The sequence below is a fragment of the Trichomycterus rosablanca genome, chromosome 1 (assembly GCF_030014385.1).
Source record: "Trichomycterus rosablanca isolate fTriRos1 chromosome 1, fTriRos1.hap1, whole genome shotgun sequence".
Classification (NCBI taxonomy): domain Eukaryota; kingdom Metazoa; phylum Chordata; class Actinopteri; order Siluriformes; family Trichomycteridae; genus Trichomycterus; species Trichomycterus rosablanca.
The window spans coordinates 29,844,489-29,868,439 of NC_085988.1; the positions used below are offsets into that span (position 1 = coordinate 29,844,489).

Sequence of the window (23,951 nt, forward strand, 5' to 3'; positions counted from 1 at the left end):
TTGTATTTATAACAAAAAAGACCATTTAAGACATTAGAAAGGTTAGGTAAGGGGGTGGTTTGGGGGGTCTGGCACTTATTAATTCTATTTACATTATTTTTAATGGGAAAAATAGGTTTAACTAACAAACATTTTGACTTAAGAACAGCCCTTTGGAACCAATTAAATTCGTACGTCAAGGGTCTACTGTACTTTATTTGGCAAGCTTTCAAAGTACATTGTTGGCTAGAATATGGCACCTAATATCAGTTTAGAAAAATGCAGTGACCCCAAAATGCCATCTTCTGCAAATCCTAAACCATGACCCTTGAACATTTAGCTTCATTAATAATCTTCATCAGTATGTGGGGAGGCAAATTACACCCATATCTTACTCTAGACATCAAGTTTATTAAAGCTCTGGTTGCTATAAACTTTCTAATCTTGCTAAAAATACATTTTGAGACTTTAAGCTCTTTTACTCAACTGCCTTATTTATGAGGTTTAACACTTTTTTTCTTATTTGTATATTCTGTAATCTGTTGATAAATGACTAAGAAAATGTACCACGGTGTCACCTTAAATTTAGACACAGATGGAAAAAAGTCATATATGACCAGATACAATTCACTAAACACATTGACATGCACATTTTATGTTGGGAAAAGGGGGGGGGGGTAATATTTTGAGCATTCAGTGTATGATACAACTATATGTGATGTATCTCATTCTTTTTTAAGGTTTCAACATCCCTACATTTCTAGTAATTATGCTGTTAATTTGTTTAATAAAGCCCACATTTTGTGTATAAAACTTACATAACAAATCAATATTTATTTCCATTAAACACACATTATTAAAATAGTTTATAAAAGCAATCTTTCAGGTGCATTGCTGGGATAGTGGTAGCCTAGTGGGTAGAGCATTGGGCTATCAGTTGGAAGATGGTGGGATTACATTTCTGTTACATTACATTTTCTGTTGTTTTACCCCGAGGTGGTTCTGATGGAAACCTGTTTACCCACCCGAGGTTAAGGAATGAAGTCGAGACTTCCGTGCCAACAGTGCTGCTCCTGCCTGATATGACGGGTACCTGCCGTGTTTGCACCAAGAATATCAAGAACTCACTACAGACTTTATCACAGACTGGACTGAATAATAACTCCATTTTTTTGCTAGTTATAACTTTTATTTCATTTTAATTTGTGTGTATATTGTGTAAATCCTATTTATTCAAATTATGCTCCAGGCCACCCAAGAAGGATGGGTCCCTGCTGAGTCTGGTTCCTCTCAAGGTTTCTTCCTGTCATTTTAAGGGAGTTTTTCCTTGCCACTGTCGCCCTTGGCTTGCTCAGCAGGGGTTTTGGTCTGTTGGTTCTGGATTTTGTAAAGATGCTTTGAGACAATGTCTATTGTAAAAATCGCTATATAAATAAAGTTGACTTGACAGACACTGTTGGGCCCTTGAGCAAAGCCCCTAAAGCTCTGTGCTCCAGGGATGCTGTACAATGGCTGACCCTGACTTCCAAAAAGCTTGGATATGCAGAAAAATATTTGCTTGTACTGTATATGTATATATGACAAAGGCATTCTAGTAATTGAAGAACAATTATTTCTATTGTGTATAATGTTATTATTATTATTATTTTATACAACAGGTAGTTCCGACCTTACAATCTGATTGGTTGAGAAGCGTTCTAACTGTGCTGATATTCGTGATAACAGCACGGTCTTTTCACACCACAACTGTATTACTCCGCTGACGCGTTGCCAGTAACGACAAGCTTCATGCACACAAACGCGCACGCAGGCGACACAGACTTTTTTTCCCGACCGCGTTTTAAATCCGCTATCTGATATACAATCTAGCGCACTGTGTAGGGAACATAAATCAATTGTCTAATATATTGTCTAGTGCACTATGTAGTGAACATGAATGCGTTATCTGATACACAATCTAGTGCACTATGTAGTGAACATGAATGCGTTATCTGATACACAATCTAGTGCACTATGTAGGGAACATTAATGTGTTTGTAACGCGAACAGTTAGCTTAATAGCCCAGTTAGCAGCTCCTAGTAGTTCTGTTATCACCCATAATCCTTTGGTGTGTGCAATATGTTTTTTGTTTCTTTTTTTCTCTTCGGAGGTTCTTGACTTTTTCTTCTTGTTGTTCTTACCTCCCTGAAATGAGTTTTTGCAACTTGGGATGTCTGTTTTGTAGTGTTAAACTTTATATTTGTTGTGGAACTACTTTTTGGCGGAAGGTATTGTCAATATTAAAGCTTTGTCAACATTTATTTTCTTACTTTATTTTGTAAAAACTGTTGTATAAAAGCAATAGAACACTCGAGGTCATGTGTTATCGCGAATAACATCACGGCTGTGATGATCTACGGATCTGAGACCGATAACACACTCCCTCTCGTGTTCTATTGCTTAAGTATTGGAATTGCAAGATTGGGTCACAAACAAAGTAAATAAGGTCCACTGCTTCCACTGCTTAAAAGCTATATTTTGTGAAACTGTACCCACTGCAACAGTGATCAGGATAAAGCAAGGATAAAACTTGATTTATGTTTAAAAGCTGTTGATAGATTTATGAACGTCCTTTGACAAAATTAACAATCTCAAGTATTTTAGTGAACCACCTTGGCTATAAAATATTTTGAGTCATTAAAAAAAGAATCGAGCCAGCTATGAGTCGAACCTAGATGATAAAGATAATACGAATCGACTTGAAGTAAGTCCAGTTGAGTTAACGGCAAAAATACATTAGTTACATATTGACTCATTTGAAAAAAAAATGAGCCGAGCCAGCCAGGAGTCGAACCTAGAATCTTCTGATCCGTAGTCAGACGCGTTATCCATTGCGCCACTGGCCCTGCGTGTTAGTCGAGGTATTACCACAAATTTCCCACTCAAACGCGAGTTCGAGTCCCGTTCATTTCTTCAAATTAAGAAAACACGACACAAATGTGCATCATAACTGAAGGAAAAGCTCTTCAGCAATGTAAATCGTGAATTAATCACAGTAATTTCGTTTACATTTTATTATTTTCGTTTACACACCCACCACTTCCTCACGCTTAAATACTCACGCCGTACAGCGATCACGCGACGTGAGAAATTATTAGTAAACGCGCGCCACCTAGTGTTCGAACTGCAACACATCAGAACAGCATTTCTTCTGCAATTAGCGAAATTTTTTTTTTTAAATAAACGATGTCTAACTTAATCACTTGGTCCTCAGTGGTTTATGCTCAGTGGTTCTCGAATGTTTTGAACACCCTAAATCAAACCAAAAACTCCAAGTCATCCTACAGAAACACACGCACTCGTGGACACAGTTGTGTTTATACTTGTCATCTTTGGCTCGATTAAAATAAAGCAATAAGCCACGAGAGGCCGTACGTTACTGCGATGTTCAATAAATAAATGTTTTTATTTACAAAAACACTTACAAAAAGCATTCTTCCGCGAAATCCTGAGTCCGTTAACAGTGTTGCTAGGCGACATGAGGGCGGACATAACATTCACTTTTTCTTTTCAGTGGCGTATTAATATGGAATGATGTGAGGTGGTCATAGGTGTGCGTTTATCCGGGATTTTACAACGGCTTCGAACGCGGCTCAGCCAATCAGATTTTAGGACCGGAACTATCCGTTTAATACTTTATTAAACGGATAGTTCCGGTCCTAAAATCTGATTGGCTGAGCCGCATTCGAAGCCGTTGTAAAATCCCCGATAAACGTACACCTATGACCACCTCACATCATTCCATATTAATACGCCACTGAAAAGAAAAAGTACAAACTTGGTTGAACACTATTTCAAGTCATGTACTACACATGGAAATGTCCAGATTAATATAAACAGTAATCCTAATCATTAAGCGGTAGTGTAACATAGTTTTGTAAAATAGTGTAATAGTGTTTGTGGAGGAATGTTTATTGCGAATGTTATGTTTGCCCTCATGTTGCCTAGCAACACTGTTAACGGACTACCTGATTTTGCGGAAGAATGCTTTTTGTAAGTGTTTTTGTAAATAAAAACATTTATAAATTAAACATTGTTGTATTTTATTATATTTTATGTCGACAGCTGTTTTATAAAAGCAATAAGCCACTCGAGACCGTGCGTTACTGCTATGATTTTAAACGCACGGTCTCTCGTGGCCTATTGCTTTAATACGTTTTGTTAGTTTGGTTCTGAATGCTTCATTTCAAACTCTGGTGTGCACCAAACGAACCAAACATGACATGTCACATAATGCGACATTAAACACTCCACATCGAACGAAGTACCTTCTTTGGTGTACCACCTCTTGCTGTGTTTTCAGTTGGTAAAAAATACCGTCAGGCATACACGGCCCGACAAGTACATTAAGCCCAGCATGGTGCATTGTTCTGACTGTAACCAAGTGCATTTAGGTATTACTGAACTCATAAGTGTACTGAGACAAAGCTATGGGGAACATAACCGTACCGGACTGTTCAAAGGTGATTGATTATGTACCATTGAACACACCTCTCTCCACTGATTGTGGAAACCCTAAAGGGACAAAATGCATTAAACATGCAAGCACATACAGTGAACATCTTCAGTATATTGCATTATACATAAAAGTGTCTGTTACATGAGGACTGGCTCACACAGCACATCATACATGAGCCATACTTCACTTTTTTAGTTCGATTGTAAATTTGTGAGTGTAAACGCTAAGCAAGCCACGACTAAAATATAAGGGAACCGAACTACAAGCATAAACACAAACACTAATAATGTTACTTAACAAAATACTTTGTTGCACAGTTGTACTTGGTTTTATCCATTAGTAGGGCTCGACGGGTAGCACTGTCGCTTTACAGCACAAAGGTCTTGGGTTTGATTCACAGGCGGAACGGCATGGGACTCTGGGAGCTCTGGTTTCCTCCCATAGTCCAAAGACATAATCGAAAGTCAAGTACACAGAAGATACTAAAAATTGCAACCCCCCATCCCAAATCCCAGGACCCTGATGAGCCCTGGTTTTCTGCCATAGTCCAAAGACATAGCCCAAAGTTAGGTAAACTGGAAATACTAAAAAAATGCAATGGACTGACCCCCCACCCCCAAATTTGAGGACCCTGATTAGGATTGGAGGCCAGAAATGGAGTGAGTGGGTTCAAGCCACCTGCGGGGATTCATCTTTAATTCCTAATATTTTGAAAAGACCTTTAATGAACGCTTGTTTTAAAAACACAAAAAACTCCATATATTTGTAAGGCAAGAAAACTTGCTAGGTTTGGAGGAACATTCACTTTGTTAAAAAAAAAGAAAAAAGAAGAATCTAGAGCATTCGGTTTTATGTTTGGCTTGTTTTATTGAAATATTTGGTTTTACAAACCATCGATTCAGAAAAATTGGACCAGAATAAAACATCATTCATTTATCACTGTCTGTTTTACTGCTTTATCCTATTAGGGTCGTCAGTCTAATTCAACAAAATGAGCAAAATGCAGGGAACACCCTGGAAAGGACCTTTCATCACAGGGTAAACACACACACACACACACACACACACACACACACACACACAGAGAGAGAGAGAGAGAGAGAGAGAGACCTAGAAGGACTTTAGTATCTCTAATTAACCTGACTGTATGTCTTTGGACTGTGGGAGGAAACCCGAGCTCCTAGAGGAAACCCATGCGGACACGGGGAGAACATGCAAACTCCTCCCAGAAAGGACCCGGCCGCTCCATCTGGGAATCGAACCTAGAACCTTCTTCTTACATATTCTACTGAATACTAGGGATTTAGTTGGCACTGAAGACATAAAAAATAAACCATTTGTCAACGCAGTTGGCTCAGAATCTTTAGTGAAGCGTTGCCTCGCCATCACCTGAAATTAAACTTAGATCTATTAACAAAAATCTAATTTCGTTATGCTTTAGGGATAAAACCTGTCTGGCCCTTAAGAGACTCTCCCTTATAATGATTGGATGAGGACCGCCGACTGTAGGCGGCACTTAACAGAGTGGACCAATGAGAATCGGTCATGGGGCTGTTTGGAGAGGAAGTGAATACAACCGAACTGGCGGGACTTTCAGTGGCAGAATCTTCTTCAGAAAGAGAGTTGCTGTGATAGTGGAACAGACAGGAACAATAACATTAATAAACATCACCCAGAATATTAACACAGGTAATTACATGTTGCAGGTTTACCACACAATACGGAATATATGCTCACTAGTATTTTGATTTAATTCGTGTAGTTTTGAAACATGATGCTAGGTTTGTTTACTTTTTAAACTGTGTAATTTTTATATGTTGCTTTATGAAAGATTAAGCAGAGTTGACTAACTACTAATCCTCCATTACATGTTTACTTATATAAAATTCAGAATCACTATACTACTGCTGATGTTTTAAGATGGTTTTGTATGGTTATGTAACACATTTAGCTTTAGTTATAACAGCTCTCAAACTGTGGGAATAGTCCTCTATAACTGAAATAACCGGAGTAAATATGAACTCTTCATGACTGAGGATACAGAATTAAAAAAAATTTTTTTTTAATAACGTCATTTAAAAAAAATTATGTTGATTTATTCCACCTGCTTATATAATCTGTTGATTGTGGAAGTGGTTTGTGTAAGCCTGTCTGTGTTTTTATTCTTTATTATTATTATTATTATTATTATTATTATATTACTACTAGTAGTATTCTTAGTAATACACTGATCACCACCTCCTTGTTTCTACACTCACTGTCCATTTTATCAGCTCCACTTACCATATAGAAGCACTTTGTAGTTCTACAATTACTGACTGTAGTCTATCTGTTTCTCTACATACTTTTTTAACCTGCTTTCACCCTGTTCTTCAATGGTCAGGACCCCCACAGAGCAGGTATTATTTGGGTGGTTGATCATTCTCAGCACTGTAGTGACAATGACATGGTGGTGGTGTGTTAGTGTGTGTTGTGCTGGTATGAGTGGATCAGCTGGAGTCCTGGAGTTTTATAATACCATGTCCACTCACTGTCCACTCTATTAGACACTCCTACCTAGTTGGTCCACCTTGTCGATGTAAAGTCATAGACGATCGCTCATCTATTGCTGCTGTTTGAGTTGGTCATCTTCTAGACCTTCATCAGTGGTTACAGGACTAAAAACTAAAATCAGCACTACTGTGTCTTATTCACTCATACCAGCACAACACACACTAAAACACCACCACCATGTCACTGTCACTGCAGTGCTGAGAATGATCCACCACCCAAATAATACCTGCTCTGTGGTGGTCCTGTGGGGGTCCTGACCATTGAAGAACAGCATGAAAGGGGGCTAACAAAGCATGCAGAGAAACAGATGGACTACAGTCAGTAATTGTAGAACTACAAAGTGCTTTTATATGATAAGTGGAGCTGATTAAATGGACAGTGAGTGTAGAAACAAGGAGGTGATTTTAATGTTAAGGCTGATTGGTGTATTAGTAGTAGTAGTGGTAGTATACTTTTCCTGTAAATGTTTCATCCAAACAAATAGCATTCTAAATGTGTGATTTTTACTACCTATGAACAGATCAAATGCATTTAGACAGTGTATTGTTATTGTATTTTATCTTAACCTATAACCTATTACCTATGAAAATAGCTATGCTTCTGATGTCAACATCAGTCCCTTTGACCACTGGATTCCTATATATGTAATTTCTCACATAACAAATGACTGGTGTCGTTCTGACCATGTACACTTAAGATCATTTTTACAGTCAGGTTATTATGAGGTTTATGAAGTAACATGGTATATCTGTTTAAATCACTTTCTTCCTTAATGTTGTCTTTGTAAATATTTGTATTTTTGTTATGTTTATAGACATCAGCAGGTGTCCAGGATGAAGGCAGCCATTGACAAAATTCTGTCCTTATCTGAAGGGGAAGGTGTAAAGGAACTCCAGCATCACCTTACTTCTCTATCTGATGATCAGGTGTGTATTTAGTAAAGTGAAAATCATATGTACATCTGACAAAAAGTCATATTATTACTTTTTAAGTTACACAAATTACACCCTTACAGTACAATCTGATAATAAACAGCTGGGGAGGAACTAAGTGTGTACTTGCTTTTTAAAATACACATTTTGAAATTTGAATGTGGAAAAAAACTTAACAATTCTTTTGACAGATTTGCATGTATTTACTTAGTTATTGATTTCTTTTTTAGTATGCAACGTGAATAGGGTGCAGCTCACACGTACACACTTAAGTCTGACTCACGTACTCGCACTAAAGTGCATTTTAGAGTAGCCACTGCTAGCCAGTCCATCTTCTGCATGTTTTTTGGAATACCAAACAACTGAGTACCCAAAGAAAACCCATGTGGACATGGGATGAGGCAAGTCCTCATAGGCTGATAAGATGCAATGATTTTACTATCTATGTTTTATACCAGTGCGCTAAAAGCATGTTTTGCTGATAAGTTTAAAATGCTTTGTGTAACGGCGCCCCAGGTGGCGCTAGCACACCAGCGCTGAGATTCTGAACTCCTCGGTTTGAAACTCTGCGTTGCCACCAGTCGGCTGGGCGCCATTTAGCGGGCATAATTGGCAGTGCCTGAAGCAGACATGTCTCTGCTAGGGCGGCATGACCGGACTATGTGGGTGGGGTCTTCAAACGCTGTGTACGGACTCTGATTGACAGATAAAGGCGCTGTGCAGAATGCATGGGTGAAAAGAAGGGGTCCGCTAAGAACTGTGCGCAGGTCTGAGGAGGCGTGAGCACCAATATACCCACCTCGACTGCAATCAGGGATTCCCCAGCAGCAGAAGACAAATTGACTATGCTAAATTAGGGAGAAAATGCAAATGCTTTGTGTAACAGCATTTGTCTTGTCTTATTAATCATAGTTTGGTGAGTAAAGATGTGAATCTTAAGCAACGTGAGTTCATTTAAACAAACATTTTTGTGCAGTAATGATGTTTGTAGTTGTATTTAATTTTGGGGCTCTTTTTGCAGCTTACTGCTCTGATTACAAATGCTGCCCTAAAAGGAAAGGATACAACAGCCTTGATTAAATCTGTATTCAAAGGTAATGTAGAAGACATTGTAAAGTAAAGCACATTTCTTTGCCATTGCAATCGTAAGTAATTAATCTGTTTTTTTTGTCTATGCCTTTAGGCTCACCTGTAAATAGTTCAGAGGGAACCAGTCGCAGGTTGTGTATTTATAAGCACTGTATTCCTCTTTGTGAATCTGGAGAATTACAGACTGAAGTGGCCTCAGACATTATTGGGTTGCTTATGTTGGAGGTGTGAATGCATGTGCACTAAAAACATTGTCCATTTTCTTTATCAGTGTCTGCTGTATTTATAACATTATTGATAAGTGTTTGAGTAAAGTTATTTATTTTCATTCTATATATATTACAGACACATACTCTACCTGGCCCTGCTCTGGCAGCATTAGCATCTCTCTATGTGGATGCTATTAAAGGTGGAGAAATAGGCAGTGGCAAATCGCTGGAACTCTTTCCCACCATCCTTACTGCCCTGGCAGCTACCGAGACTGTGGCTTATGGCAAAGGTGAAGTTTTTGTCATTCACTCTATTTTTACAATGTCAAAGTTTTTGGATTTATGATCACAAACTACGATGTTCTTTACTTCACTCGATGCCTTTGTGTTTTCAGGAGAGTTAAGTGGAGAGGAGTACAAAAAGCAGCTGATCAATAGTCTTTGTTCAAGCAGGTAGTGATAAATGCAACTGTTTACAATGGTCTAATATGTAAGAGACAGTTCACGAGTAGTGCAAACAGACAAAGTAATCATGTCTTATACCTAGTGATACCAAAACCATCTGTAGCTAGATTTCATCATCCTGTTGGTACTGTCGGTAATTATATCAAAAGGTATTGCTGATCTCTGTTTTAAATGTTCTCCAACCAATTGCCAAACATGTATCTGAGTAAAGCAAAAGTTGCTTTCTCTTCCAGTACAAGAACTTTATGTTTACTCTGATTCAAAGTCTTGAACGACCCTGGCGCCAGTCTGCTTAACCTGATATTGTATGAAGTATATCAGATGATTATTGTTGCTTACCCACAGTTCTACCTTTTTAAAAAAATGCATTTTCTCCCCATTTTCCTCCCGATTTAGCGCACTAAATTTTGTCTTCCGCTGCTGAGAGACACCAGATTGCATCCAAGGAGAGCACGCCTCTTCCGACATGTGCACAGCCCTCCACTTCTCGCCCCTGCATATTCTGCACAGTCTCTCCCGCTAATCAGGGTCCTTACACAGCGTATGAAGACTCACCCAACCACACATAGTCCGGCCCCCACCCTGCAGATACGGTGGCCAATTAGTATCTGCTGCAGGCACTGGCAGTTATGCTCGCTAGATGGCGCCCAGCCGACCGGTGGCAACACCGACTTTCGAACCGAGGAGTTCAGAAACTCAATGCTGGTGCGCTAGCGGAATATCTCGCTGCACCACCTGGGCGCCACAGTTCTACCTTCTTAAAATTTGTATTATTGACAACATTTCAATACTGAATGGACCTTGCATCCAGTCTTGCATTAAGTGTTGAGCCACAACCGATCCTTGCTTTTTTACCCAATCATGATGAGGCAACTGGCTATTTTAGAGCAAATGAATGATTCCTTGATTGCAATAAGACTCAAACCGCCTTTATGGTTTATTTGGACTTGGAAATTATTTGTTATTTACTCTCTGTTTTATGTGGTCTTTTTGCTTACAGGTGGGACCCACAGTGTGTGATCCACCTTACAACCATGTTCAGGTTAGAAGAACTCCAGTATTGGCTTACTTGCCACTTTTTAGGGACACATGTATACCTGCTCTTTCATGTATTTTTTTAGTCAGCTATGTGGCAGCAGTGCAATGCATATTATGTGACAGTCAAAGATCACAGGTCATTTTTATCAACTGCTTTATCCTGGATAGAGTTATGGCTGTTACTGTTCCTCTGAAAAACACTGGTGCAAGGCAAGGAATACCCAATCCATTGCAGGTCCCGATTCCAACATAGCCATTTATGTCTGTCTAGATGACTTGCCAGTCAAAAGCACTGCTGAGATTTAAACCCATAGCTCAGCAGTGGTGGGCTAGGATAATAGACTGTAACAAATATAAAGATATGTCTTGGGTTAATGTTTACGTCAAACATCAGAATGGGGAAAAAAATGTGATCCAATTGACTTTGACTGTAGCACCGGTGTTTGTGTCAGACAAGATTGTTTGACTTTATCAGAAACTACTGATCTCCTGGAATTTGTACTCAAAATGGTGCAAACCGTTAGCGGTAGGTCTGCAGTTGGAAATGCCCTGTTCATGTAAGAAGTCAGAGGAAAAATAACCAGACTGGATTAACCTGACAGGAAGGTTACCATAACTTATATTTACATTTGCACCATTTAGCTGATGCTTTTATCCAAAGTGACTTACAAATGTGACTAAATACAATTAAAGCAATTGAGGGTTAAGGGCCTTGCTCAGGGCCCAAGCAGCGCCAAGTTGGCGGTGGTGGGCTTAAACAGGCAACCTTTTAATTACAAGTCGAGTGTCTTTACCACTGAGCTACCACTGCCCTACTTAAAGATTATTGTAACTCAAATAAACACAACAGTGGCAAGCAAATAAAGCAGGTCTGAATGAATCCAGGATCCTGTTGAACTGGATAAAAAAGTAAAACAAAGAATTTCCTTTCATGCTTGTAAATACACACACACACATACATATGTTTCATTTATTTATTTTATGTTAGGGATGTGCCGTTATCTACAGACGAGCTTCAATTTTTGATTGAAAAGGTCCTCAGGATGTTCCTCAAGCTGGACCTGCAAGAAATTCCTCCTCTTATTTACCAGCTGCTGCTTCTTTCGGCGAAGGTCTGCAGAACTTGCATGCGCTTGGCATAAATGCTTATAAGCTTTCTAATATGTTTCTACATTAATTGTGTGTTTGTGATTTAAGCAGGGCTGTAAAAAGCTATTGCTGGAAGGAATTATTAACTACTTTCGACAACAGGATAGGCAACAGAAAGAAGAGCAAACCAAAGGGGAGTAAGTATGATACTTTCTGTTTCTTTGATTATGCTCAGATCTGGGTCTGTTTGACTAAATGCTTTATTAATGATGTATTTTCAGAAGTATGGATGTTGAGGTGCAAACCATCCCCCACGACCAGCTCAGACATGTGGAAGGAACTGCTATTCTGCACATTGTGTTTGCTATTCGCCTTGACCATGAGCTTGGAAGAGAGTTTTTAAAAAGCCTTAAGGTGATGTTTTTCTTTCTCTTCATCTCTTTTTGTCTCAGTGTTATTGACAATATATCTTTTTAACCTATTGTATTCTTATGAACTTATGAACTGAAAAAGAATATGCTTCTGATCAAAACTTAAAATCTTTCTTTTGTCTCTGCAGGTATCCCAGGGACAGCCACTGTGTCCTTTTAGCATTGCGCTTCTGCTTTCTGTGGCTCGCATCCAGCGCTATGAAGAACAAGTATGATAGCTAAATATATAGGAAATATAAAGATATATACAGTTGCAATTAAACTTATTTGAACCCCCTCACCTTAAAAAGTATTATGGTGATGTGTATGGAAATCTTAAACAGAGAAAGAATATTTGTGATTATTACATACAGTTTTGAGGAGTCGACATTATTTTGGGTTTAAAAAAAATAAATAAAAAATAGATCTAGTTCTTCAAATGTTCGTGCACTATGCACTATTATTCAACCCCCAGCCTCAGTACTTGGTGTAACATATTTTTTGCATTGATGACCTTGAATAAGTGAATATATTAAGTGCTAACAAGCTTCTGACACCTTGCTTGTGGAATTTTTACCCATTCTTCTCATGTAAACATTTCCAGCTCATTGAGGTTTGATGGCTTTCATGCTGGAGCTGCTTTTATGAAATCACTCAAAACAATTTAATGGGATTTAAATCTGGACATTGGGAGATATCTTGTTTTGGATTCAGATTGGGAGTTATGCATGCAGCAATCAGGAATTAAAAATAACTACATTGGGAGATAAAGGGGGGGAATTCAGAAGAAGAAAAACATTTAGGTATAATTACATGCATCAAGTACTCTGATATACTAAGCTTATAGGACAATTGGTTATAAACTATTGACTATTGTGTCCCTATAGAATTTAGGTAAATAAAAATGATGTGTCCAATCGTGTAGTGTAGTCCGTTTGTGATTTTGGATGTTCCCTGCACATAGTAATGTTTTTTATCTGTTTCCAGCTCAATTCCATTAGAAAATATGTAGGTTAATATGGGTGTGATATACAAATGTGCAGCATTTTATATGGTACAGTTTAATATTGTCCCTGTTCTTACTGACATTTTCTTTGGATGATGTCTAGGTGTTTGAGTTCCTCAAAGGAGCCATCACTAGGAATTTCAAGGACGAGCAGGTTCAGCAGGGTTCTAAATTCCTGCGGGATCTGCTGCCACCCTGCCACAGTATCTCCCAAATGATTCTGGACACAGTCAGAAACAGGTTAGTAGTTGTGCTTTAAACTAGAGGAGCTTAAAATGACTGCTGTGTGGAAAGAAAAGGTTTTGATTTATTTGGTTATACCAGTCTGATATTAGGATCAGCACTGACTCAAATTTGAACATAGACCACTAGCATATTTTACCCTGTTCTTGTGTGTGAGACATTGTTCACAGACATGTTTCTGATTATAGAGCAGATTAAGATGCGCAAGACCACAGATGTTCCAAAATTGTCTATATGTATAGTGTAGTATAGTGTTGAATACACTAGTTGGGTTAATTCTTTGAGTGCAGCAAAACAGTGCATGTGCCACATGTATGTGCCAAAATAATATACCAATATTATGTTTTTTGTTGCCAAGTTATCTGTCCCTGACTAATGGTAACAGTCAATGTGTTGGTCACCACAATCATCCTGAACATTTGCAGTGTACATTGGGAAAGCTTCCACGAGTCTCCGAAACAGTAAAATTTTTCTAATAAAAATAGTTCTTTACTTGCTAATTTTATTATTTGGTATATTCATTAAGCCGGATTTTGACCCCATGACCTGTGGATAGATGCTTTTTTTTTTATCCTCGAAAAGAACATTCCTTTTAGGATAGAAATGTTTCATCATATTTGTCATCATATTGGATGGTTTACCATAAAAAACTTATAACTGCAGATTTGCAGTAACCTTAAATGAGTCAAGAGGAATTTTCTATTTAGACTGTGTTAAGAGTAAATGCAATAAATATTTTAGGCCACACAGACTGTATATACGGTATATATATATATATATATATATATATATATATATACAGTGTATCACAAAAGTGAGTACACCCCTCACATTTCTGCAAATATTTCATTATATCTTTTCATGGGACAACACTATAGACATGAAACTTGGATATAACTTAGAGTAGTCAGTGTACAGCTTGTATAGCAGTGTAGATTTACAGTCTTCTGAAAATAACTCAACACACAGCCATTAATGTCTAAATAGCTGGCAACATAAGTGAGTACACCCCACAGTGAACATGTCCAAATTGTGCCCAAATGTGTCGTTGTCCCTCCCTGGTGTCATGTGTCAAGGTCCCAGGTGTAAATGGGGAGCAGGGCTGTTAAATTTGGTGTTTTGGGTACAATTCTCTCATACTGGCCACTGGATATTCAACATGGCACCTCATGGCAAAGAACTCTCTGAGGATGTGAGAAATAGAATTGTTGCTCTCCACAAAGATGGCCTGGGCTATAAGAAGATTGCTAACACCCTGAAACTGAGCTACAGCATGGTGGCCAAGGTCATACAGCGGTTATCCAGGACAGGTTCCACTCGGAACAGGCTTCGCCAGGGTCGACCAAAGAAGTTGAGTCCACGTGTTCGGCGTCATATCCAGAGGTTGGCTTTAAAAAATAGACACATGAGTGCTGCCAGCATTGCTGCAGAGGTTGAAGACGTGGGAGGTCAGCCTGTCAGTGCTCAGACCATACGCTGCACACTGCATCAACTCGGTCTGCATGGTCGTCATCCCAGAAGGAAGCTGACGCACAAGAAAGCCCGCAAACAGTTTGCTGAAGACAAGCAGTCCAAGAACATGGATTACTGGAATGCCCTGTGGTCTGACGAGACCAAGATAAACTTGTTTGGCTCAGATGGTGTCCAGCATGTGTGGCGGCGCCCTGGTGAGAAGTACCAAGACAACTGTATCTTGCCTACAGTCAAGCATGGTGGTGGTAGCATCATGGTCTTGGGCTGCATGAGTGTTGCTGGCACTGGGGAGCTGCAGTTCATTGAGGGAAACATGAATTCCAACATGTACTGTGACATTCTGAAACAGAGCATGATCCCCTCCCTTCGAAAACAGTTTTCCAACAGGATAACGACCCCAAACACAACCTCCAAGATGACAACTGCCTTGCTGAGGAAGCTGAAGGTAAAGGTGATGGACTAAACCCAATTGAGCACCTGTGGCGCATCCTCAAGTGGAAGGTGGAGGAGTTCAAGGTGTCTAACATCCACCAGCTCCGTGATGTCATCATGGAGGAGTGGAAGAGGATTCCAGTAGCAACCTGTGCAGCTCTGGTGAATTCCATGCCCAGGAGGGTTAAGGCAGTGCTGGATAATAATGGTGGTCACACAAAATATTGACACTTTGGGCACAATTTGGACATGTTCACTGTGGGGTGTACTCACTTATGTTGCCAGCTATTTAGACATTAATGGCTGTGTGTTGAGTTATTTTCAGAAGACAGTAAATCTACACTGCTATACAAGCTGTACACTGACTACTCTAAGTTATATCCAAGTTTCATGTCTATAGTGTTGTCCCATGAAAAGATATAATGAAATATTTGCAGAAATGTGAGGGGTGTACTCACTTTTGTGATACACTGTATATATATAATAATCTCAAACATGTATACAAATGATAAATAGCTTTAAAGCATTGTGATCAGTAAGGTTAATCCCTGGAGTTTTGTTTGCAGCGTGTTTGGCTGGGATCATGTTACACAGAGCTTGGTACAGTTAGGATTTATCCTTATGGACATGTTTGGACCAAAAGCAGGACCTTTTGGGAAAACCACAGAATCTCACACTGCTGCAGCTAAAACACCTTCCCAGCTATCATGTAAACTTGGTGGACAAGTTCTTCTTGAGAGCTTTAAGGTAAAGTTTTTAAAGAAAGTAATGTATTTAATGTATATGGCTTGCTAGTAAATAGTAAGTTGTGTTATGGTTTTTTTTTTGTATTGTTGTTTATTTTAAACAGATGCACGAGCCAATCAGAGCAGAGATTTTGGAGCAAGTTCTGAATCGACTGGTTACTAAGACTGCTTCACCAGTTACTCATTTTATTGGTATGTGGAATTTTACCATTCAGCAAATTACTGATCTTTAGCTTTTGTAGGATTTCCAGATAGGATTTTGAATGTTCTGTTTGTTTTAAGCCTTATGTTTTTTCTTCTTTCAGAGCTGCTTTCCAACATCGTTACGTCTGCTCCCATGATTCTCCTGGAGTCCTCCTCAAAAGTGATAGAGACTTTTGACCAGCTATCCTTTCTGCCCCTTAGCACAGTGCAGGGCCTTCTCAAAGCTGTACAGGTAAACACACATTCAGGGGAGCTATTATGTTTCGTGTTAGCATTGTGTTTTTCTAATTTTTTTTCTAATTTTTTTTTACATTTATCTTTTATCTTGACTTTATCTGTCATTTTTTTCTCCAGCCATTACTCAAGGTCAGCATGAGCCTAAAGGATGCTTTGATTCTGGTGCTGAGGAAAGCCATGTTTTCCAGGTAGGATAAGAATGAACATTTCTTATTAGCTGCTATTTCAAAACTTCTTTTAAAGCTATTCGTATAGTATCTGAATGGGGCTGCAGGATAATGGACAAAATAGTGAATAAGTTCAGTGTTTCCAATTAAAACTGGGCCCAATACAACCCTGGCCAGGGTGATATAAAATGAAAATATCACAACTGAGACACGTGGGTGTTGCAATGGTCTGTTATACTAGTCCATCATTTCTAAGATCCTGGTTTGAATCTCAGCAGTTCCATCTCAGCGAATGTCTATAGGTGGGTGGTTAAAGGATGGATTGTGATGGATTGGTTCCCTGTACAGGGTATTCCTGCCTTGCACTTGCCAAGACCCTGACCAGGATAAAGCGATTGCTGAAAATGAAATGAATGAAATATCATGTTCCACATCAATGGAAAAACATGATGCTTAATGCTTATCAGATGGTCATTTTAGGTTATTTTTTCTGCCATTTTCATGTGCTTTTTTTTTTACTGGAAGTCCATGTGTTGGGGCTGTCAGTCAGTCTTTTATGTTTTTAATCCCTAAAACACATCCAGCGCCTTGTCTGTTCTCTTTGTAGTCAGCTGGATGGGAGAAAGTCTGCGGTGGCTGGCTTTCTCCTGCTGCTAAAGAACTTCCGGGTCTTGGGCAGTGTGGCCTCCAGTCAGGCCAGTCAAATGTTAACTTCTAGCCAGGTAACATGCCTGCCAGTCATTAAAAGTGATTATGATACTGCACTTGATCTCAAAAATGGTATATCCAGTGAATGCTGGTCTGCTGGAGGAATAGAAAGTGTTTATGGTTTTTTTTTGTATTGTTTGTCTCAGGTACAAGCAGATGTTCATTCCCGCTATAATGCCGCTGCTAACGAGGCTTTCTGTTTGGAGATCCTAAGCAGTCTTCGCCGCTGCCTCAGCCAGCAGGCGGATGTGAGGCTCATGCTCTACGAGGTCAGACTTCTTTTCTTCTTTGTTTTATCTTTTTGCCATTCTTTCAGATTTTCTCTTCAGTTACAATAGTGTTTTTCTTGTGCCCCCAAAGGGTTTTCCTGATGTTCTGAGGCGCAACTCCCAACTGGCAGGTTCCATAATGCAGACCCTTCTGTCCCAGGTAAGTTATTGTGCTTGTATGTAGTGGGACTGTGTTAGCGTAGCAATAAGAAGGTTGATGGCTCAAGCCCTAGAACTGCAACTTCTCAATTGCTTGTGTTGTGTGTGGCTCAATTGTAAGTCACTTTGGATGAAAAGGTCTGCTAAATGCTGTAAATCTACTGATTGTGTTGTATTTATTTTTGACTTAACTTTAACTTTGAAGCTGAATTGTTGGTAACTTTTCATATTAACTGTAAAAAATTAAATAGTGTTTGTGTCTGCATTTGTGTGCTTTGCAGCTGAAACGATTCTATGAGCCGGAGCCGGACCTTCTGCCCCCTGTGAAGCTGGAGTCGTGTATTAGTGCACAGGGAGACCAGGTTTTCCTACAGGAGCCTCTGGTAGTACATCTTCCAAGTCATGTTCTTAAAATTTGTAATTCTCATATGAATGTACATTTAGCTTTTTACTTATTTAATTATCTATTTCATCTCAGTTAGTTTAGATTGCAGACCGTATTTAGTTCTTGTGTTGCTAAAATGTCTTGATGGATTATTCTTTGAATGATGTAGAAAGTTTTGAGCTTTTTAAGGTGATCACTTATTAAGAATGCTGATGTGACTTATTCACCTCATTACTAGATTTAAAATGATCTTAAGTTTTTGAGCCACAGTAGTTCTTCTGTACAAGACAAGACGTGGTTTATGTCTTGTCCCTCCTTAAACCACCGTTGGTGGGTACTCGCCACAGCTGTCTGTTTTGGAGATGCTTTAACCTAGTTATCAAACCATAATGATTTGGCCCTTATCAAAGTTCATTAGGTCTTTATGCCTGCATTCAACACGTTTACTACCATTATCCCAACATTTAATATATTCCTGACTGTAACATGCACCGTTGTTTTGAAATAGGCATTGCAATGCACAGTTTTGGTGGGTGTTCCTAATATTTTGGCTCATCAGTGTAGAATGCCCCCCCCCCCCCGCCACACACACACAAAGTTGAGCACCACTGATAGTCAAATAATGTAACTTTATAAAAATCAGGTTGTGTTTCAGAAGAGACTTACAGTATATTAGTCTTATATTTTTTACAGTTTCTACTTCTGCCTACAATATACTGTTTTTTTCAATACTTTATATCCTGTACTTCCAATGTTTATTAAATTACACACATTTTACAATCAATCAAAAGCAGATGTAGATTTACCTAAGTCATTGCTGCTTGACATATTACCAAAATGTGTTGTTTTTATTTTTACTATAATTTGAACGTTTGGTAATATGACCACATGCTACACACCATACTACTACTGGCTCTCAGAACAGCCTTTGTGGCATGGATTCCACAAGGTGTTGGTCACATTCTTTTGACATTTTTTCCATGTTGACAATCACATTAAGTAATTGCTGTTTATAAATATTATGCTTATATTCACTGCTTATTTTCCTTAAGTGTTCACCATTTTACTTTATTATTTTTTGTTTTCCCTCATTAAGGGTCATTTGGTTTCCTGTACCATCCACTGCCTTCTGTGGTATCAGAATGTTCATACACCCTCTGAAGGTGACAGTGATGATGAAGATCTGGATGATGAAGGAGGATTTCAGGACGAGCTCCATGCAATATTAGAAAGTATAACTAGGCGCATGATCAAGTGTGAGCTGGAAGATTTTGAGCTGGTAAGCATTGTTTCTCTTTCGGCTGCTTCTTCATTAGGGGTCGCTACAGTGGATCATTCTAGTCTGCATAACTGTCTTGGCACAGTTTTTACACCAGCTGCCCTCCCTATATTTATCCAGGCTTGGGACTGGTACTGAGAACGCACTGACAAGTATACCTCACAGTGGTGAGACTTTTTGGCCATTCCTTTCTCAGACATAGCCAATCATGTCTGTGTAGACACCAGAACAGCCACCATTGTGAAATAGATTTGAATACTGAATCTGAGTGGTATTGGGCTGGAATGATTTTACCACTGTGTCACCTAAGCACTAAGCTGGAAAGCATTAAATACCAATAAATCACAAAAACAGAGACTCTCTCACTATGTGATCTGATGAAAAATTTTGGGCTAACCTAGCATCAGTGTCTTCTAGACAGCTTATGACTACAGAAACATTCTCTGTTTCTCACAGGATAAGTCTGCTGAGTTCTCCATGGCATCCAGTGTTGGGGTGAAGAATAGTATCTACTCTGTGCTGGTGATGGGATTGTATGAGGTTCTCATCGAATACAACTTCATCATGGCCAACTACAAGTAATTTGATCTGTGTGTTTTTAGAACTACTATAAGGCTTTTACAGCTGATTTGTTTTGTGTCTAAGAAAATAGTACTCATATAGTTGACCTTTTTTCTGAGCAGTAAGAACCGTTTTCAGGACATACTGGAGCTCTTCAATCGCTACCACAAGTTGGCTGAAATCCTAAAAGAAAAATCAGGCAAAGGCCGCACCTCATCGAACAAAACCCCACGCAGTCTTCTCTCTGTTGGATTTGTATCCATCTTGCTAACTGCTCTCTTTCGGTGGGTAACAGCGAATGCACCAAAAGTGTGTACATCTTTTTTTTTAAGGTCAAGTGAAACTGGTAAATAAGTTGTTTTATGTTCTCATGTGCAGAGACAGCGCTCAGACTCATGAGGAGAGCCTGTCAGTGCTGCGCTCCAGTGGAGAGTTCCTGCGCTACTCTGTGAGCGTGGCTCTACAAAAAGTCCAGCAATTGGAGGAGACGGGCCACACAGATGGGCCTGATGGCCAGAGCCCTGACAAGACCTTCCGCCATCTCTGTGACATTACCAGGTCTCTTTCTTTAAACTAATATAGATATGCTTTACTGTAACTTATTAAAACAGTGTGAGCTGAGGTAAGAACTGGCCCACAAGGATCCCGCAGTGCGCTGGCCTGTTGTCGTGCAGCAAAATCCATTTTCTAATTTAACATGGCCGTACACACTGGATGCGTTACAACGAACGTTTCAGGACTTCCAGGTAGAATGCGACATTCACACTTTGACCAAACATACACACACTTTTGGCTTACAGTGTCTTTCCGGTTCACTTTCATCAGCATTTTGTTTGTCTCTATCACTGTTTTTCCTAATCTGAAACTTGTTTGACGTCACAAGGATCCGATAAGCCATGCCCACCACATGCAAGGTTTTGCTTCAAGACATGTCTCTCAGTGTCCATGCACATTCTCGAATTTGTCGCGTGTGTTTCATTTGAGATATCTGACTATTCACTGAATCAGCTGTGATGGACTTCACTGAATCATCAGTTGTTGCATGTTTGGATTTAGTCATGATTTCATAATCACTGGTTAAATGCTTAAAGTGGGCAGCACGGTGGCTCAGTGGGTAGCACTGATTCCTCACAGCAAGAAGGTCCTGGCTTCAATCCCCAGGTGGGGTGGTCCGGGTCCTTTCTGTGTGGAGTTTGCATGTTCTCCCCGTGTCAAAGACATGCAAGTGAGGTGAACTGGAGATACAAAATTGTCCATGACTGTGTTTGACAAACTTGTGAAATGATGAATCTTGTGCAACCAGTAACTACCTGTCCTGTCATGAATGTAACCAAAGTGTATCAAACACGACGTTAAAATCCTAATAAATAAATAAATAAGTAAATGCTTAAAGTTGTATTGTGTGACTAAAGGGGTTCTCAAACAATATAACCAGCATGCTCAACAAACTAAAATACTTTTCTTTTACCTTAGTGTGCTAATGTGGCGGTACACTAACATTCCATCGACTGTGGAAGACACAGACAAGAAGGAAAAGAGTCAAAGTGTATCTTTGCTGTGTCTGGAGGGGTTACTGCGTATCTTCAGCACTGTGCAACATCAGTTCCCCACCAAAGTGACCAGCTTCCTGTGTTCACTTGGTAAGTGACTATATTTCTGGATAATTAACTTCTAGTGTCATTCAGGCTATAATGTTTTCTTTTTCAAAGCACCAGGAATAGCAGACTGTTTCTCTTTAACTCAGATGCTTCCAGACAGGAGGAGTTGGAGGGAGAGAATGAAAATGCCAACCTGACTGAAAAGACTGCCTTCTACATTCGGCAGTTTCAGGTAGTGAGCTTTTCTCTGTGGTTGACACTAATAGCCCTGCAGTAGAATGCTACATGCTGCTACATCCATTCTCGCCTTAATATGCAAACCCCATTTCCAGAAAAGCTGGGACGTTTTGTAAAACGCAATAAAAAAGAAATCTGTTAAAAGTAGGTTGTATATTTAAACACATTTAGAATTTGATGCCTGCAAAATAAAAAAAAATTGGGACAGAGGTGTGTTTACCCTGTGTTCAATCACTTTTCCCATTAATAAAACTTGGAGGAACTAAGGACATGAATTGTTACAGTTTTGCAAGTGGATTTCTTGCTTGATACGAGACTTCTGCTACTCAACAGTCTGTTTTCACCTTTGTCTGATTCTCCACTTCATGGTGCATCATACATTTTTAATAGGAGACAGATCTGGACTGCAGTCAGGCCATTTAAGGACACGCGTTCTGTATCGGCTATAGCGCATACAGAATGAGGCCTAGCATTGTCTTGCTGGACTTCCCTGAAAAAGATTTTGCATTGATGGCATCAGTCTCACAGTGTCAGTGGTACCTTCACACTTCTGCAAGTCACCCATGCCATGGGCACTGATGCACCTCAATACCATGACATGTTGGCTTTTGCACCTTTCACTGATGACAGTCTGGATGGTCCTTTTCATCTTTGGCAAAGAGAATTTGATGCCCGAAATTAGTTTCAGATTGCATTTCTTGATGCAGTGATGGACTGTGTTGAGTGACACTGGTTTTCTGAAGTACTAACAATCCTTCAAAGGCTATATTTCTCAGTAGCATGTAATGAGCTTGTACTCCTGCTTATTCGACAGTGGTTTCCGCTTTTGCCCTACACCTACTGAGATCTCTCCAAATTCCCTGAATCTTTTAACAATATTATGAAGAGTAGATGGTGAAAGACTAAATTATTTGAAATGTTCTTTTTGAACTGATTGGCAATTCTTTTATGAAGTTTGGAACACAGTGGTGAGCCACAACAAATCAAGACTGATCCTTTGGTGGATTCATCTGTTATACCCAATTTTGATTCTATTCTGAATTACCAATTCACCTGCTTATTGTACAATGCTGATTCAAGAAACTTGAATTTTCTACTCTTATTTTGCCTTTGTCCAGGTATCAAATTATAAATGTGTTTTAATTTACAAACTGCAATGAAGTTGATTAGTGAAACATTTTCTTTCTACTTTTGTCAGGTAAATAAAGATTCAACAAATCACAGATTCTTCTATTATCACATTTTACAAAGCTGTTTTTAGAAATGGTATTTGTAGAAAAAGAAGAAATTTAGACTGTGGTAAATGTGGTTTGGTCCAAAAAGAGCAATCCAGGCAGCTACAGGTTACTGTAGTTAGTTGAGTCTGTTAATATTCTTACTAGTGCTTAAAATTCCAGTGCTTGAAAATGCTGACAGTAATCAAATACATTGTGATTTAATGGTATACAACGCCTGTTCTTGCTTTAATATGTTGGCCCTGTGTGTGTTTGTGTGTACCTACAGCGTGCTCTGTTCAGCCAACTGAGTGGAAATGAGGAGGATTTTAATAGCAAAGAGGCCCAGCTGCTGGTCAGCATCCTCGGTTCGCTCTCACGACTGCTTGATCCCTCTTCCCAACAGGTAGTTAATATCCACAAACTTCTTTCAGTTCAGTGCTAATGGTGTCTATTAAGAAGGAGTTTCTCTAACTAAATTATGGTGCCTTTGTTTGACAGTTTGTCCAGATGATTACATGGACAGTCAAAATTTGCAAAGAAACCAGCTTTGGTAAGCGGTTTTTATTTCCTCTTTGTACATTTATTATGGATACTTTTATTTCATCTTATTTTCATGTTTTCCCATTGCTCAGTCCTGGTCCTGGATTGTGTTGGGTCCAGCTTTCTCAGCGTCAGGACCCCAGTCAGGTAGCCAATCTATAACAGGGCCTTGGCCATCATCTCCCCTCAGACATAACCAGTTATGTCTGTATGTAGATGCCCGACTA

The 23,951-nt window shown here is 39.2% G+C and overlaps 1 protein-coding gene and 1 non-coding gene across 2 annotated transcripts in view; one reads left to right on the forward strand and one right to left on the reverse strand.

Annotated features, from left to right (window-relative positions):
• Window positions 1-2,792: 2,792 nt before the first annotated feature.
• On the reverse strand, window positions 2,793-2,865 carry trnar-acg (transfer RNA arginine (anticodon ACG)). The gene has a single exon. It is a non-coding gene; the product is annotated as a tRNA-Arg (tRNA).
• A 3,191-nt stretch (window positions 2,866-6,056) lies between these two features.
• Window positions 6,057-23,951, forward strand: part of fanci (FA complementation group I) — a 28,697-nt gene continuing 10,802 nt past the window's right edge. The window contains exons 1-28 of the mRNA XM_062991199.1: window positions 6,057-6,167; window positions 7,846-7,957; window positions 8,985-9,057; window positions 9,147-9,277; window positions 9,398-9,551; window positions 9,657-9,714; window positions 10,727-10,768; window positions 11,753-11,876; window positions 11,965-12,050; window positions 12,135-12,267; window positions 12,413-12,493; window positions 13,373-13,509; window positions 15,984-16,164; window positions 16,268-16,355; window positions 16,469-16,599; window positions 16,722-16,792; window positions 17,379-17,493; window positions 17,626-17,748; window positions 17,840-17,908; window positions 18,189-18,290; window positions 19,389-19,571; window positions 20,028-20,149; window positions 20,255-20,416; window positions 20,511-20,690; window positions 21,606-21,772; window positions 21,877-21,962; window positions 23,471-23,587; window positions 23,683-23,734. Of these exons, the coding sequence (XP_062847269.1) occupies window positions 7,865-7,957; window positions 8,985-9,057; window positions 9,147-9,277; window positions 9,398-9,551; window positions 9,657-9,714; window positions 10,727-10,768; window positions 11,753-11,876; window positions 11,965-12,050; window positions 12,135-12,267; window positions 12,413-12,493; window positions 13,373-13,509; window positions 15,984-16,164; window positions 16,268-16,355; window positions 16,469-16,599; window positions 16,722-16,792; window positions 17,379-17,493; window positions 17,626-17,748; window positions 17,840-17,908; window positions 18,189-18,290; window positions 19,389-19,571; window positions 20,028-20,149; window positions 20,255-20,416; window positions 20,511-20,690; window positions 21,606-21,772; window positions 21,877-21,962; window positions 23,471-23,587; window positions 23,683-23,734 (3,061 nt within the window). The 5' untranslated portion in view covers window positions 6,057-6,167; window positions 7,846-7,864. The remainder of the gene's footprint in view (window positions 6,168-7,845; window positions 7,958-8,984; window positions 9,058-9,146; window positions 9,278-9,397; window positions 9,552-9,656; window positions 9,715-10,726; window positions 10,769-11,752; window positions 11,877-11,964; window positions 12,051-12,134; window positions 12,268-12,412; window positions 12,494-13,372; window positions 13,510-15,983; window positions 16,165-16,267; window positions 16,356-16,468; window positions 16,600-16,721; window positions 16,793-17,378; window positions 17,494-17,625; window positions 17,749-17,839; window positions 17,909-18,188; window positions 18,291-19,388; window positions 19,572-20,027; window positions 20,150-20,254; window positions 20,417-20,510; window positions 20,691-21,605; window positions 21,773-21,876; window positions 21,963-23,470; window positions 23,588-23,682; window positions 23,735-23,951) is intronic.